Source organism: Chamaea fasciata, unplaced genomic scaffold (assembly GCF_029207755.1).
Source record: "Chamaea fasciata isolate MVZ Bird 193981 ecotype frontalis unplaced genomic scaffold, bChaFas1.0.hap1 SCAF_3, whole genome shotgun sequence".
NCBI classification, from domain to species: Eukaryota; Metazoa; Chordata; class Aves; order Passeriformes; family Sylviidae; genus Chamaea; species Chamaea fasciata.
This window is the reverse complement of record NW_027094088.1, coordinates 16,272,593-16,290,569: the sequence shown is the minus strand read 5'-3', so window position 1 is coordinate 16,290,569 and position 17,977 is coordinate 16,272,593. Positions and strand designations below refer to the sequence as shown.

General features: G+C 40.7%; 1 protein-coding gene across 4 annotated transcripts in view; it reads right to left on the bottom strand.

Moving 5' to 3' along the window:
• The window catches only part of CDC42BPA (CDC42 binding protein kinase alpha), a 185,428-nt gene extending 168,977 nt beyond the window's left edge, over window positions 1–16,451 (bottom strand). For all 4 annotated transcript variants that reach the window (XM_066178138.1, XM_066178139.1, XM_066178141.1 and 1 more), the window contains exons 1-2: window positions 16,356–16,451; window positions 15,389–15,613 (exon numbers count right to left, since the gene is read on the bottom strand). In XM_066178138.1, coding sequence (XP_066034235.1) covers window positions 15,389–15,584 — 196 coding nt within the window. In that variant the 5' untranslated portion in view covers window positions 15,585–15,613; window positions 16,356–16,451. The remainder of the gene's footprint in view (window positions 1–15,388; window positions 15,614–16,355) is intronic.
• Window positions 16,452–17,977: the final 1,526 nt, after the last annotated feature.

The following is a 17,977-nucleotide window of genomic DNA, read 5'->3' as shown; positions in this document are numbered from 1 at the left end:
TCATTACTTAGGCCTTGCGTTTCCTAATGACCAGTAGGACTGGCTTCTGATCTTAACAGAGATGTCTGAGATCAAGACATCTGCCGGACAGTGGGGATGCTTTCATGCATGACATAAACCCCTCAAATTCAGAAATTTGAGTCAAGGAGAAACAGTATCTCAGGCTAAACAGCTCAAAGATAATCCTTGTACATTGCTCAACTCGTATTGAATGTACAACACACTTGGAATAATTCTGAGAATTAGATAAGCAAGATTTGGTCCCACCTGTCCTGTTATCAAGTTGAAATCACTCAAAAGCAAAATACGTATCTCAGGGGAGCAGAGGCTTTAAGGTTCATGGTTAGGTCAGGACAAAACCCTAAGTTTTAAGGATGAGTCAGAACTCTCAGCAAACATGGGAAGGCAGCTCTGAACCACCATTTATTTGTTCTGTGCTTGTGCAGGAACTAAGCAGAGGCCGGTGCCCTCAACACGACCAGAAGGTCAGTGCTCTGCAGAACCACTGCAATGGCAACACATCAACATCTCTTTTCATGGTAAAGCTTCCTTCCTGAAACTACCAGGCTTGAAAGAAAAAGGAAAGAAAAACAATCACGTTGACTTTTCTTGTATTTGTCCTTCTCCCAAAACGGTAAGCAACATTAAAAAAAAAATACATACTTCAAGTTTCAAATCCTAACTACTCTTGTCAGCTAATAAGCTCCAAAATTATGCCCCATATGCAGTTAATGAAATCACAAGAACGAAACATGCCTCTTCTTTTCCACTGCAAACATCTGCAGTAACATTTTTGAGGAATTAAACCAACCCACAGGAAAATTATTATCATGCTTGGTGCAGGAAAGTACCTTAAAACAAAGATGTTGACTGTCTTAACAAAGTCTTGGAGATTTTTGTGTGTGGCCATTCAGTCACACTCACCAGTTAAAGGCACAAGCAAGAGGGGAAAAGCATTCAAAGGGATGAGTAAAGGAATTACTCTCCATTTAATCTGCAGCTCACCTACTACAGTACTGAGCTCACAAAATGGAAGTGACTTACTATACTAACCTACATAAAAGAAAGCTTCCTCTGTTACATGGAATTAAGAAGAGAAGGGGAAAAAGACTCAAGAACCTCCAGGAGAACATTAAATTCTTCTCTGCAGTTTGGGATTTAACTCAAGAAATCACCAATGTAAGTAACTTGCTTTATGTTCTTCCTTAGTATAGTTCAGAGAAGCAGAAACATTCATCAGCAGAATCATATAATGAATAAAAATATTCAGCAGGAGGTGGAATAACTACATTATTTTCAAGCAGGAAAACCACAAATGAGCTATTGCAGCTTTCCAGAACAAATACTGATGTAAGATCTGGTTTTGCACTACCTTGCACTTCATTTAGATGTCACTGTTCCATACAAATAAACAAAACAAATTTTAAAACCCACTACTGTTCTGTCTTTGATTTTACACAGGTGTGAATGACCGACCATTATTTCACATGCCATGTGGTCAGGCTGAAGTCTAATATTTGGTTAATAGCTTTTTTCAAGACAGCTCCCTTTAAATAATCAAAGAATTCATTAAAAGTTACTCTTTTCTATCCATGTGCTAATGAAGCCAAGACTAGACTAAAACCCCATATTCCACTGCCCACAGACTAGTAAGGAAACAAACTCCTTTTGGTAAGCCTACCACATCAGAGCACCAATTCACCGGTGACTTTCCACACCTGTAAAAGAAAGGAGACAAGTTTCTAAAGTCCTGCGGTACCACATCAAGAATAAGAACCCTAAATCACTTTCATTTTAGGAATATTCAAGGTACAACAGCAGAGCAGAGGAATAGTTATTCCTTCCCCTCGTCCAAAAGTATGCACAAGAGCTGGCTATGGCAGAAGGCCATGGAAGTCAAACTCCAACCCTTGCCACACTTTCTCTGAAGAACTCTGAGAGACTCAATGCCAGCTCCGATTCCTCTGTTCCTGGTATATCATAAAAAGCTACCTTGGGATGCTAGAAGAACTTTTGCATTTGAATTTGGCAGAGCAAAAAGCAAAAATTACAGCAATTTGTACAAAACGTTTTTGCACAAAGTAAACGCAAATTATAATGAGGCAGCAAAGTCACTCAGAAATACCCTTATTAAACAAACTGCCCCATAAATAACTTCTGATGCCAAGCATTATGTACTACATGAATTACACTGTGCCTCAGAAAGAGTTGCTATCTGCAAAGTAATAGCTCATGAATAGTTCTTGAATTTTTCTTTTGCAGTACTATATAAAAAAGAAAAATTCCGCATTTCTCTTCTGGTATGTCATGACTAAGCTGCTGTAAAAACAGACTGACCACTAACCAACCTCCAGGCACCCTACAGACCGTGCTCAGAAGTTCTTAGGCAGTAAACACCAAAACGAAATTAACGAAAAATGCAGAGTGTCCGTGTTTTTCTTGATGGAAGGCTGACTTTTACTCAGGACAGTTGCTTTAAAATCAGTTCCTCACAGGACAGATCAGAGTGCCAGTGGAAGCAGGCAGGAAGCAGATACTCAGATGTACCAGGCAGAAAAAAAGGAGGGGTAGGAAGGGGGAACTTCCACAGAAAGCAACAGTATTAAGGAACTGCCTACCTATACTGTCTTTTACACCTTAATTGATGATTAAGTACAAGGCTTTAAGAGAACCTGCCTCAACCTTCAATTAAAACTTTTTTGAGCAATACCTATGCAGGTACAGCTTTCTGGGAGGTAATTCCCAGCATTAGTTGGAGATAATAATCAAAGAGTTTCTGGTTATCTCTGTTGACGGCATATCTGATTTCCTGAAAGCATATGAAGTTTTATGGGTTAAGTTTCTACTGTAACAATGATCTGAATTTTGCAGCCTGACAGTCACTCGCTCCAACACCACGACCATGAGTATTTCTCCAAGTCCACTCAAGCTAAACCCTTACATGCAGCAGGAGACAGCGTAAATCTATTCCATAAATAGGAAATATGAGACAAGTTTTAAAAGTATGCATTTCAATTTATGTAAGACATTATGACATGCCAGGAAAACTTCCCTGAAATGCCAGTGGCATGCATATCATGGGGCTGCAGGAAAGATTTTGAAAAGGTGAGGTACTAACAAACCACCGTACGAGTTACATGATTAATTTTTATGAAGGTCCAAGTTCAACACACAAACAGTTGCTCAAAACACAATTCTGGCAAGCATCCACCTGACCACTGCAGAAAAGAGCACTTCCCTTCTGAGAAATAAAACAATTGCCACTGCTTCAAGTTGTACAATGCTGAAGGTACAGGAGGGAGGAGAGAGGACATCACAGCAACAAGATCACAGAAATAAGATTAGAAAGGGAACCCAAACAGTAGACTGAAAATTTACGCAAATAAATAAAGCCCTTAAGCACACAGAAGATACAAGCCACCCACACCTTCAGGAATTTTCACAACAAACAGTTCAAAAAACTTTGAAGAAAAAAAATTAAATTGGAAGGAACACAAACATAAACCTGGATCCTAGAAACTGTTTTTCCACTGATTTTTTATTTCACCTTCACAACACACAGCTGTGCCTCCATTTCTTTGCAGAGATATTTCATATGCTAATGACCAGGTACTTTCTCAAACAGGTTTTCAAGGCAATATATGCAAGTACCCAATATTACTGTAAATTATTTTCTCACCAGGAAAGCAATTGAAAGGAAAAAAAGTATATTTATAACCCTCACAACCAGGAAATAAACACACATTTTAAAAGCATACAATAAAATAAGTGAAGCAAAATAAAGAAAATATTCTCTCTTGACATCTAGAAAAAGCTACAGTAATTGAAGCATAGTTTTAAATTCTCGCCCTCAAATAGTTTGGCTTCCTTTAGAAGCTCAGCAGCAAATATGAACTGCTTTAGTATCATGAGGGCATCAGTGAATTATCATCATGCTTATCTCCATTAACCAAGAGCAAAATTAGGCTTAGAAATGCCGCCTTCTTCCTACCAGACAGAACAATTTTGGCTCATAGCTGTTAAAGACAATGCCTCTCACGTGACGAATCTATCTCCATTCAGATGTCTAAACTTTCTCAAATCTTGACACACCACCTGGGAAATGGCCTTTCAGTGGAGAGGCTGTTTTTCTCTCAAAGAGATAAAAGTACCAGGGAAAACAGCACCTAGGTCTTTAAGTGCCTGGCATAGAAAAATACGGTATGAGACAGACAGTAAGGCAAAGAGAGAGAAGACAATAAGAGCCTATTTGTCAAGGCTTATGTTTAAATTGTGAGTCTGAAAGTGACACCAAGCAGCACATTTACAGATTTCAACTATTCCAGTCTGACGGGAATACTCCGAGAAGGGCCATCAGGTAGTAGCAATGCAGCTCCTCTGCACTGTGTTTTACAAACACACACACACACGAAAGACCCCAAACCCCTGTGATAAGTTGTTATGCTTACTTCAAACATGCAGTTTGACCCTGCTTCTTTTGAAGATAATGAAAATTCTGCCCCAAGCTTTTAGGAGGGTGATGTGTGGGGGAGGTGTTATTAAAAACAATGATTAGCATACCAAAAAGAAATCCTTGTAGCTTTGCCAAAATTACCTAATTTACCATCTTCCATCTCCTGCAAACTTCCTCTGACACTTCCCATAGGAAATGGATTTGTACCCCTGATGCTGGAACCATGCTAAGAATGACCTTTGCACCCTGTCACTGCAAGAGTGATCTCATTTGCCAGGGACAGAACACGGAGAGAGCTGGAGAAGGTGCATTGGGAGAAAAACTGAAAATCTGAAGTAAAAGCAGCAACAAATAATAGCCTAATGTTAACAAAAGTGTCATGCAAATCTAGCAGTCATGAAGTTTTCTTTACTGCTTTAAGAATCAGTGGGATAAGATCAAAACTACTAAAGAAAATACTTGCCCCAAACACATGAATTAATTGGATCCAACCTCACCTGACAGTAACATTAGAGAAAATTGTTTCCTTTAACTGGAAAGGAAAAAAGATCCCCGAAAGATGGAAACCCTCTCTGAAGTGATGGAAACAAGACAAGAAACTTTATTTTAGAGACAGAACTATATGATTAATGCCTAGGTTTTAAAGTGTAAAATTTCATTTTGCTGATCATGACCTGTCATCAGTAAGAATTATCAATAAACATTCTACTCAAGGTAGACGGAGGAAAAAAAAATCACAAGGTCACATGAAATAAAATTATTCAAGTTTTGAATAATCATACCACACTTTGATGTAAACAAAAGATTTTAGTGCCACAAATTCAGCCTGGTTAAGAGCTGAAAGCATTGATGCCTTAGAACTAATCAATGGCCAGCAACATCTCAGGTAGAAACTTCTGTAATTTTAACTATGATCATACACATGGTTAAATACATTTACTGACAACATGAACTACACGACTAAGATAAAGCAAAATCTCTTTAGACTGGTTTGTTTCCTTATCAAGAAAATGTAAGGGTGAAATTAAAGCAAATTTTTAAGTACTAATATCAAGACTTTATTGGATGAGACTCCCTCCTATCAGTAGTGCCAAGGACCACAAAGCGAATGTAATATTGTCAGTAAGTTATACAAATTCCATTAAATGATCTTAGCTTTGGAGAAGAAGAATGCAAAAAATTCAAGAAGAATATAGCTGGACAGCAATTAATCAGCTCCTTGCCCCTGCTGCACACTTTTTTCTTTCCCAGAAAGTTGAAGCACTAGGTTACTACTGATAAGATCAGATGACATCTCTGCTAAATCACCCAGGAACAGACTTTTCAGGTGTTACCATGAGCTCCTGCAGCATATACTCAGCAGTGTAACCGCACAGATACTCACTGAGGTAGCTAAGAAGCTACACCACCAAAAGCAACGGGTTCCCAGATCATCTTCTCTGAAGTCAGTGTTACTCAAGGATGAAGCTAACAAAAAAATAACAACTTAATAAAATAATACACACCAGCTATGGTAATACACCCCGTATATAATTTTTTCTTGGTAATCTTAATTCTTAATAATGTTTCCATTTTCAGAGTGTAAACTATTATCCACAGAGATATTAAGTCATCCCTTACTTTCAGAAAAACCAGTAACACATAAGGGCATAGGCAGTACATTTTTTAGCCAGCCTACTTAGATCCAGAAAAACCCACTCGACTAATTTAATGTCAAGAATTAAATTATGACTTTTATAAAGATGCAGAAATTTAGAAGTACATATTTTGTTAACCAGAAGTGGCTGCTAGCTGTGACAGTGAAAACAAGTCAATACTGGAGATGGAATGATACAACAGCAAAATTATAATGGTCTTCTCTGCAAATTTCTGTTTGCATAGGAAGCAGTTTCTATAATTTCCTCTAACATATTAGTTGAGAGTGAAAACAAGTCTCTTTTGTGTCAGTCCCTATCAAAATTATAAAAGGATCTTTTAAAATAATCACAAAATAGTACATCATGTGTTTTCTAAAAGTTGGGAGAAATAAAAAGAAACTATTCCAAGTGTGTTAACATAAGAATCCTTGTCTTTCAGTTACAAAGTATACAAGGAAAACAGTGTAAAGACACTGAGTGATACCGTGCCAAATACCACAGAACACACAAGATTAACGCTTTCTTTTTGTAAGGAATTACCATCATCAAAATCAAACAGTTATTTTGAAGATCCCTCTTCATGACTGGAAACTTTCTCCTAGCAAAAAGAAAAATTCTGGATACTGGTACAGAAAAAAATGAGGCTCACTGAATTTCTACACCAAATACCTAAGAGAAGACCTCAAATTTTTTTTCAAATTTGTAGCTCGCATGCATGCTAGAGGGAATCTGAGAGGCAACCAGCCTGGAGCATAGGAGCTGTAGTAGGTGAAGCCATAGAAGCCTGGGCTGTCACAATCCCAGCCTCTTTCTTTTATACAAACACCACTACAGTATCTTCACAGAACCATACTGACAGATTTCAACGTGCTTTTGCAGGTTGGTTGTTAACTGGATTGTGTCCCTCTGCCCACACAAGCACCAGCAAAACAAAGATCAGTGGATTTAGCCACCTTTAAGACACCATCAAGTCAGCCCTCACCCAAGATAAAACCAGTGACCCGCAATCAAAATCTGACTTCTATTTCCTCCTCCTCCTCCTCTTGTTACTATGTGTCCTGCAAAACATTCAGACAACACAGTGGTCTATTTACAAAAGGCAGCGTGGTAAAGGTAAAAGATCTTCCATGAGCAAGAGCAGGAAATACCTTGGGACTGTGTTGTCCCCGTAGGACAAATGACATTCTCTCAAACCACTGGGCAGACAAAAGTAATTGTCGCCCTTCCTATCACTTTTTTTATTTTAGTTTCAGGTATTAAAATGATAAACCTATACTCTCACTTAAGTTTCATCCTGTTTAGACTACAGGAGTGGAAGAGATCACAACTTCTTACTCATAGCCAGAACAAACAGCCCAGGGCTCCAGTTCCACAAAACCTAACAAGGCAAAATGATTAACAATAGTAAATCAATTGATCTAATAAGAAATGTAGAGGGTATTTACAGGAAAACACTGTACAGATGCACGTGTGGGTAAGACCTGTGTGTATTTTTCACACAGGTGACAACTTTTTGCTACCATTCTCCACACACAATCTCTATATCATGAATCTGGCCAAGAAAATCATGAAAGCTTAGGATGACTAGGGAAAAACAGAAAAAAATACCAAACCAAATCCAGAAACTAAGATTCTCACTATGGGAAGACCAGACTGACACATGGATATCCACATCGTATTAGAAACATAAACTGAGATTTAGATAGGATGAAAAGCAACAGAATGGAAGCAAGGAAGAAATGCATGAGGTCTCAGCTGAGAAGGTAAGTTGCTTTGGAGTAACACTACGGAAAACACTGAGAAAGGAAAAGAGGAAGGACTCAGAAATGGAGACCTGTGGGCCCTCCGCCACATCCTCCTCCAAGCCTCAAACTGATACTGAAAGGAAACTGAACAAAAGACCAAAGAAGCATTGCTGTTCTAATCCCACAACATTTGAAGGGAATGCAATTACTGTAATTAACATCTACAAATGCTTTTTCCTCTCCCACTTGGAATGGCACACTAAACTCACTTCTTATTTCTACAAAAAAGCTAGCGTACATTTCCACTAAATTGCTGAACAAAATATATTTTTCCCTCAAAATGGCCTACAAAAATACCACAGTTCATAACATCTACAAGGTCCCCATAAAAAGCTTTTCAAAAAGTTGCCAAGAGAAGGTGCACTAAGTAGCTGATCCCTAAGAATAGAAGAAATCTGCAATATTGTGTAACAAAACTAATTGAAATCAAACTGGAAGTCTGGATACGGATAAGGAAGAATTATGAAACACAAAGTCATAGGAGGCTGGATATACCTCATGTGGATTTTATCCATGGTGACCACTAGTAAACCTAATTAGGCTGTATTACTAGAAATAAAGCAAACTGACCTGTCTGAATAGAAGATTTTTGCAGTTATTATGAAGCCTAATGTCATGTTTAAACTATGTGAAATAAAAATCTTGTCGTTAACAAAAGATTGCACATGACTGACCTAAATCACTTGCATTTTTTAAAGATTTTGGTCCACATTAGTTGCATTCCCAAGCTTAATGAGGATTTTAGAAAAATAACGTGTTGAGGTAAGTTAGACCAGAGTAGAACAAAATATTCCAGTTGTTTAGCCAAAAAAGAAAATCAAATTAAACAAGTACAAATGCTTATGGAAGGAATGCCTGCTTTGCCAAAAGATAAAACTTAAAGAGTCTAGAAACTGACCTTTTCTTTCAATCCTGCCTCAGCTATCCACTGCAGCTTTTTTAGTCAGGGTTTAGAGCTTGGCAGCAGGATCTAATTGCTTCTGGAAGTTTTCTGCACAAATGGAGACTGTAAATTTTTTACAGGATAAAAGCAATTAGGGATGCTAAGAATAGGTTAATATTTTTCAAAGACACATCCAGGATAATTTATAACAGTTCACTTTCAGAAAATAATATGGGGAAAATGATTTCCAGGATAATAGCCTACACCCACTTTGTATCTCAAAATCCTGTATTTGCTATTTATTAATAAGAAAATTTCAAAACAACACTGGTCTCTCCAGCCACAGGTATGACTCAGTAGTAAAATTATTGTTATTTGCTGCTGCTATTCAGGATTCAAACACTGATCTATGGCTGTAAGGTAGAGCTCCAAAAAGAAAGGTAGCTTCTACCCATCTGTGCAAAAAAAGTAGATATATATATATGTATTGTCTAAGAATTCAACTATATTGGAGCAATTAAGCTCATTGCTTCTGGAGCACAATATCCATGCTTTAGTTAACTGTGATATAATAATATGCTGCAGGTTATAAAAAAATGTCATTAAAGTCCAGGAGAGAAGAGCCAAAAGACTAGGAAGGAGTTTAATCAGGTACATACACACACAGCCTCATATCTGACACAGAGATTAAAAATTCAAACACACCTTCAGCACTACATTTTACAGTTATGATCTTACCATTAAAAAAAAAAAAAAAAAAAAGACAAAAAAAACCCACCAACCAAACCCAACAAACCCACTGGATGAACCCTTAAACATGATATGTCCTAGTAACAGGGAATTTTTTGTGTTGTCATGAGGTTTATAATGCCCACTGAGCAGACTAACTCATATAATTGTATTTCTCCATTTGTCCCCATTAGATCAAAGCATGCGAGGAATTTCTGTACAGAATAAAGGCATTTTTAAAATTCCTGGAAACTAAGTATTAGTCAGCTTTCTATCTAAGCAAGCCGTGCTCCTTTGCAACAAACAGGACAACACTGACAGAAGTCAGTCAACCTGAAGACACATACCCCAAATATGCCCCAAAATAAGCAGCCTTGGAGTGCTTCCAAACTTCCCCCACCCAACAGAACAAAAATAGCCAAAAAGAACACCCTTTAAACTTATTTCTACTTTAAATTAAGGATTTGTAAAAAAAAAAAAAGAAAAAAACCAAAACAAACAGTGTAATGAAAATGTGCAAAGAAACAAACATGTTACAATGGATTAATGCCTCACTCTGCTAGAAACTAATAAAAACAAGTAGAATTAACTGGATGGTCTCACAGTTCAGTTGATCACATCAGAACTGTTGATAAACTTACAGCAATTAGTTTACTGTGTTCAAGGAAAGAATCAAAACTGAAATATATGTGGGGGAAAAAATTACAATTCAAAAGGTATAGACCTTAAACACAGAGCTACCTAACACTAAAGCATGCATGGGCAACCATTCTTCTATGTATTTTCCTGCAAATACTATTTCCATCCTTTTCAAGTAATTTGGTGTAGAACTGCATCTGTATAAAAGATGTTTACACAATATTCTGAAACATAGAGATTTGAAGGTCGTTTCTATTTGAGAGTACTGAAGAACCTTCTTCTTTCACTCTAATCAATAAAAACCATTTAATTGTTGGCTGCAGCTGTGTAACAGAAACAACAGATTACATAAAATAAGCAGTGAAGTGTTATCATAAACTATGTCAGAAATTCATGTGTCAAGAATGCCACAAAGTCTTCTACATTGATGGAGCCCCATCAGTCCACATGGCTCAGCAGCAAGCAATAAAACAACTCGCATTTAAAAATGGGAATATGCCTAAGCACATTAAATGGCCTTGACAAGCAAGATGCTCATTCTTCCCCACAAAGAACTGAATAACTGGTTTTGCTCATGTCAGACCAGGAGGTATTGAAATTTTTCTGACTAGAATAAGAAGCTGATACCTTTTAGAATGCAATTAGGAAAAAAAAATATTTCTAATGGGTTGGAAAGTAGTGACCACCAAAGTCTACTTTAAAAAACAACCAAAATAACAAAACTTGAAAAAGTTTATTACTAAGTCTTTTACTGTCTGCTAAGAATAGGACCTAAATAAACATTTCTTTTTCAACGGTCTGTTTTAAAAACAAAATATAAGCAACTCACAGCTGAAAATGACTGTGATTTTGTTCAGGACCTATATAGCAATAAATAACAAAGAAGAGGTGCAGAAGCCTAGAGACAAGGTTTGATTTTCTTTTGTAACCAATATGCAAAAAAAAAACCTAGCTCAAAAAGGGGCTTACCATTTTTCTTAAGAAAAACCATGAGAGAGATCAGTAGAAGGTTAACACAGACAACCTCTCCACAACTCTGTCTCAAAAATTGGTTGTTTGGTGATAGAACCATTTTCAATATCCAGAACAGACGCTACACAACTGAATAACAAAAGTATGAGACCAATGATGACAGTCTAGTGTTTGACCATATCAGCACTGCACAAACACCACACATTTCAGTTCTACTAGAGATGAAATGAGAACAATTTAACCCATCTTCCAAAGCATTCTTAGGCAGGAAAAAACAAAAAACAAACAAAAAACCAAACCAAACAAAAACAACCACAAACTAAACAAAACCAACCAACCAAAAATTTTACTAAAGGACGGTTTACATTTTTCCAACTAGAGCATAGATTTAATCAAGTCACTGACCTCACCAGTACTGGTGTATTATTGGTGCCCTCCATCTTCCCTCAATTCATCGTCACACACTTTCAGATTTATTCTACCATCCTTTCAATATATCCTATATAACATTGTTCCAGTTTCTTTTTAAAAGCAATTCAAATTGGAGCCATTAGAAAGAATGTTTTCCCAGAATCAAAACATCTCCAAAGGCTTATTTTTACCACCATAGCTCTCTTTCAAGTTCACCTTATCAGCCTTTGTTACCTCCCTTACACTCTTGCGTCAGCATGGCAACTCACACACAAGTAGAAAAGAAAAAGCAAAGTGCTTGGAATTCTCAACAGCTTTTTCTGGTAAACTCCAGTTGCTATAATTAGACGAGTCCTTTTCTAAATCACAAATACAATTATCAATAGAGATAAAAATGAAAACTAGCATCAAATACATAGGACAAACCAAATCTAAATGTTCCAGTTTCTTCCTGTTATCTCAAAATGTGCCCTGATTTAACCCTCAGAACACAAACACAATGGCTGTTTCCATGGCTGTGTTAGCATATAAGAATACCTATGTAATATAAACAACAAAATCAAATCAACTTATTAACAAGTCACAAAACCAATACTGTATAAGAACAGGGAATGCAACTGTGTTTTCATTTAAAGCCAAAGATGGGATTTTAGAAGCAAATATTCATTATTCTGAATCATACAAAAGCTAACCTGACACTTCTAACCAGTCTAATGTCATTTCAAGCACCAAAGAAGACTGAAATCCTACAAAAATTTAAAACTCTGCTTCACATTCTAGAGACCTTACTTTCTCCACTTGCTGAGTTAAGCTTGCAGTATCAAATAAAAATAAGAACAATTAGTTCAGATCTCAATTCTTTTACCCTGATTCATTTAAAATAAGCTATAGTTCCAAATTACAAGTTAATAAAGTAGTCCTAAAAGATCTAAGTACTAGAACATGAAGCTTCTTAGTTCCCCTAAATATAGCAGCAGTCACATGGCTGTCATTAGCTCTTCCATGGTAGAATACCTCCTAAACCTTTCCCCCAAAAAATCAGATTGTGATTCAGTCTTACATGAAATAGAGCAGATAACATCTCAGACCAGAACAATCTGCATAAAAATACACATCCACGAATGCAACCTCAGCTCAAACCCTCCATAAAACCAAACAGTAACACCTCAAAACTACACTGCTGAAAAGCAAGAAAAAATTATTTGCTGCTCAACAGGATTCTGTGATCATTGAACAGCTGTTTATTAGCCTTTTGTTAAAATTAACAGACTATATAAATAAATCTTACTTACTTCTGGGAAGAATACTTTATTTTTAAAAAAGGTAGTTTAAGATGACAATCAGTTCTCAGGAGTAAATTTGTACTCTGCATTTTGTAAACACACAAACATACCAGAGCATACCAGTTCCCTGACCAGTTCCAATACCTTCAGATTGCACTCTACATAGTAATCGAGCAAATCTGTGGATATTGGCAGAAACTCACAAAATGCCAGCATCTAACTGACATCCACCAGTAGATATACCAAGCCCAAAGTTTTATTCGACTGATGGGAAAAATAAATTAATACACACTAGTTTATATGGTACATTCAAAACCAAGAGCGCTTGACATGCAGCAGCTTTCAGAACTCCCTGGTGTAAAATTTGTGCTATTTTTCCTGCTGTTCAAATAGAGAAACTGAAAAAAACTGAGCTGAAAGCACTTCAACACTGAGTCCTTTAGAGAGGTGTGGGCAGAGTCCGCGATTTCTGGCTGCAAGCCTTCCACTTCTGCCACTACTCAGCACATCTCTGACTTTAAAACCACATATAACCTCTTTCCAATCAACCACCGGCACTGCTTCTCCTTCTGGGGAGATACGAGAGATTATGATTATCAAAGCACAGGGTACCCTCAGTAACTGGAGGGTACCCGACCTGTCTAAGAGCCTGATTTTGCTAACTCCCTGATCCCAAGAGGAATGCCAAAGACCACCAGTTTCACTACAAAGGCTGGCCCTCAGAGGAGACACTCCTGGGAGTGTTTGCAGGATAAAGACATCATTCACACAGACACTTCCACCAGCAGGTAACAAGCAACCACTGGCTCTTCCACGTCACCTCACAAACCCTCCTGAAAAACCTCCCAGGGCAGAAGCCTGGACAGCAGAACTGGGAGCAGACACAGGACCATGGCAACTCAGCCCCGGGAACGGGAGCAACTGGTCTTCTCTGAAGCCTAAGAGTCCTGCTAAGGCACAGCTGGAGCATGAGAGTGGAAAAATAGCAGGAAAAATAGGCCAGCAAGAAACCTTATTCCAGTCCAGCCTTTCCAAAACAGTGTATTATTTCCATCAGCAGACGAGAAAGCTTATGACAGAAATATTCAGGTACTGTCAGAGCCTGGCAATGAGGTATTTACCCATCAAACAACCACCAGCAAACACACCAGCACCCAATACAATGGGTCCTAAACACACTGCTGCTCTGATCATCTAGATAAGGTTAACTTGGTTATTATTATTATTATTTACAGGGTATCAGCTGGCTAGATCCACTGCAGACTACACTAAGTTCCTGCATAGAAAATACCCTTGGAGCCATCATATTTTCCCAGTCTTTCACAGCTTCTGTATGCCAGTGACAGTTTTAGAGGGAAGACTCTTCAGAAGTACTTTTAATTACTATTTCCTCCTTAGCCAGAATGCATTAATTATAGCCTGTTCCTCCAGATAATAAGAAAACAAAAAACAGTGCAATATGAACACTACAAGAAACTTAATTACTGAGTCAGATGTCCTTTAGATGTCAGTATGACTACAGAGCGGAGCAGGAAAATAAAACACACACATATCAGCCTCAAGTTGTTAGATCAGTTATCAAAACAATGTCTTTCCTCAGCGACTTCATTCTGAAGAGCTCAAACACCTAATTAATCAAATGCCTGTTACGAGTTTCAAAAATATGCTTTTTTTAATAAAGGAGGCCTGCTGATGTATTTATTACAGAGCAAATGTGGTAAATGGTTCTGTATGCAAAAACAGAAGTGCAGCACGACTTTGAAGTTTGAAGGTCAGATACAGTAACCATTCTCATCAAGGTTCTTATGTCAGACTGCATCTTCTGGTTTACATCTGAGTTTAGGAGGAGGAAGAAAGAGAATTAAAAGAAAAAGAAATAGAGTCAACCAGTTCTGTGACAACTTAAGAAGAACTGGCACAATATCATTCACCTGCTTTCCTTTAAAAATCTACTAATACCCTATCTCCCACAAAATGAAAAAAGTCTGCCGGGGACACACAGACTTCCATTCTGCTTTTCAACTTTGATTTTCCTGATGAAAAAAACAATCTACTTAAGTCAGCAACAATTTTATATTAAAGAACCAAATGTCATCTTCTCCATCTTCACAGATGTTTCAAACCCTTTTCATTTCAGAAAGCTGAAGGATTTTCTTTATTCTAAAGCAGTATGGATACAACTGCAGAAGCAAATCAGAGGATTGTGCATTGATATTTTTCCAGACATCAGAGAAGTTATCCCTCACCATTCCATACTGCCAGCAACTTTAGGATACAAAACTCAACAGCTGGGCCTGAAGACAAACAAATATGCTCTGAATACAAGAGCCTGATCCATGTCAAAAAAGAAAAATAAAAAATATAAAGCATGTTTTACATGCATACCTCAAAGACAAAAAACCAAGAGATTTCTTTTGAACACCACCACCACGTTTAAATACAGCGAAACTGACAACACTTCCCAGTAAAACACTGAGTTATAAACAATCCCCTTTCACACATAAATAACAGAGACATTATACAAAGCAGACAGGAACATGGACGGATGTACACAAAATAAACACATTCAAACTTACCCCACTCCAGATACTCAAGGATGTTCTTCTCTCTTCTCAGAGGGGAATTATTACATTCATCATAAAGGCAGATGAGTATATCCAGCAAGGTTTCCACACTGAAGCATTGCCCATTAGTCTGTGTTGGCCCATCCAAAATAAACTGCTCCAACTGCTTCAAACGCACTTCTCCAGACATGGTTGTTTCAGTTTGCATTGGGGTTTCTTTTTTAATGATTATTATTACTTTGTCAGAAAAACAACAACAACAACAAAAAAAAACTTTTGAAGGTTTTGTCGTTTAAAAAGAAGTCAACAGTATTTTTAACAAGTGTCAAACTGTGGCAGTCCTTAATTGCCAGCCCACCTCAGTGATCCCAGCCTGAAACTAAACCCTTGGAGTTTCAGACACACACATACAGTGTGGATATCTGTACGCATGACATTTAAGAGAAGAAAATAGTTATCCTAAAAAAAAAAAAAAAAAAAAAAAATTTAACAGCCTCAGTAAGAAGTGGGGCAAAAACATATATGGGCATTCCTGATGCTTTAACAATAATAATTGTACTCAAATTCAACCGAGACTGCCTGACACCGATTTCACCGTGCGTGCACAGGCACACGCACTTATATATTTAAGAAGGTCTTCTCCTTCATTCCCAATGCAGATCATGCAGCGCGATCCTGCGAGGAGCCCCGCCGCAGCACCACGGGCTAACAGCCCCTCCGGTTCCGCTTCCCAGGACGGATGGGAAGGGAAAAACAGATGTATTTACGTATTTATGTAAGCGAAAGGCAGCAGAATCGAGGGCGCACACCGGCGGGGAGGGAGGGATGAGGGGCCGCGCAGCCCCGCCGCCCCCCGCCGCCTCCCCCGGCCCCGGCAGCGCCTCAGCGGCCACCGCGGGGTGGGGCGCAGCCCCCCCTCCTCAGGGCGCAGCCACGTCCTGCCCCGGGCAGCCTTTCCCTTCCTCCTCCTCCTCCTTACCGAGTCTCCTTTTAAGGCTTTTCAGTGATTCAAAAAAACTAAAGTCTTCATTGTCGCCCCCTTCTCCTCCGCTGCGCCAAGGGGCGGCGGGCGGGACGCGCGCCCCGACACACCGGCAAAAGCGCTCCGAGCCCTGTCAAATCCTTCCCATGGCTGCGGCGGCTGCTGCTGCTGCGGAGACGGCGCCCTCCTCCTCCTCCTCCTCCACCCGGTGCGCGTCCTGGGGCGGAGGGAAAGCGCCGGCGTCTCCGCTCCGGCCGCACGCTGCGGGCCGGGAGGCCCCGACGACAGCGGCAGCGGTGGTGGCTTCAGTCCCGGAGGCGCGATGGTGTCCCGGCTTCGCCCCCCCGGGCAAAGGGCATCCTCGGGCGGTGCGTGTGCGGGGTGTGTGTGTGTGTGTGCGTGCGCGGGGCGGCGGGGAGGGGTAGCGGCGGCGCCCTCCCTCCCCGGCTCGCTCCCTCCCTCCCTCCGCTTCCGCGCCCTCCTCTCCCCCGCCGCTCCCTCCCTCCCTCCCTCCTTCCTTCCCTCCCTCCCGCGGTCACACGCGGCAGCCGCCGCCGCCGCCGAGCGCGCAGCAGCCCAACATGGCGGCCGCGGCGGGGGGGCGCCGCCGCCGAGCGCCGCCGCAGCGCGGGGAGCCGAGCCCGGGGCCGCCGCTACTGATGGGATTGAGGGGAGGAGGGGATGCTGCAGCAGGGAATGCAGGGATACGGGCGGACCCAGGGATACGGGAGGGAGAGAGGGCGGGAGTGGGGAGGCCGCAGCGCAGCTCCCCGCAGGCTGTGGCCGCCCGGGCTGGGCGATCCCGGGCGGACCCGCCCGGCCGGCCGGGGATCCCTGCGGGCTTTGCCCCGAGCCGAGGGGAGCAGCCGCCGCCGTTCCCCGGCCCGGTTCCGCTCAACCGCCTCCCCGGCAATAAGGCCTTTGATTAAAAATCCCGGCCTGGTTATGGAGGCGGGCAGGGGGAGCAGCGCCTGCCTGGCCTATCAAGGGGATCAGGCGAGCTCCAGGTGCGGGCAGCCGGCTTCCTCACACTTCGGGGCCTCTAAAGCGTGACAGAAAATGCGTCGGCTCTTGGCGGTTCTGTCCCCGCTGGCGGAGCGCCTCCCCTCATCGAGGAGCCCGCCGTGCCACCAGAGTACACGCCGGGGAAAGAGGCTCCTTTCGCGGGCATTTCAAACCCATATCCTTTAAGAGAGCTGGAGGATATTCTTGTTGATCAACGTGTTTTATTTTAAGGCGGTACAGACTCAGCTGCAGAAGCACATCAGAGGATTTTGCGCTGATCTGTTTGCGGGCCGTCGGTGGGATGGAAAATGGCAGCTGCCCACCAGCACACCAGGGGCAGTTCTCCTGGCCAGAGGTGTCAGGGATGGGCTCTGGTGCTCGGGGCATTCAATGTCATCTCTGAGACAACGTGTAACTTCAGTTCGTCCTTCCTCAGAAGTCAGGTGAAAGGGGAGGAATGCCATACAGCCCTCAAAGGTCACCTCCTGTAGGTGAACTTAAGCATTCTTCTGAAGCCCACCAAGTCCTGCATCTTCTGGAGTTCAAGGGAAGGAAGAAGCTGAGGCATCTGCTTCCTCAGTTCAGTAACGAACAGATGACCCTCAACTGGGTCA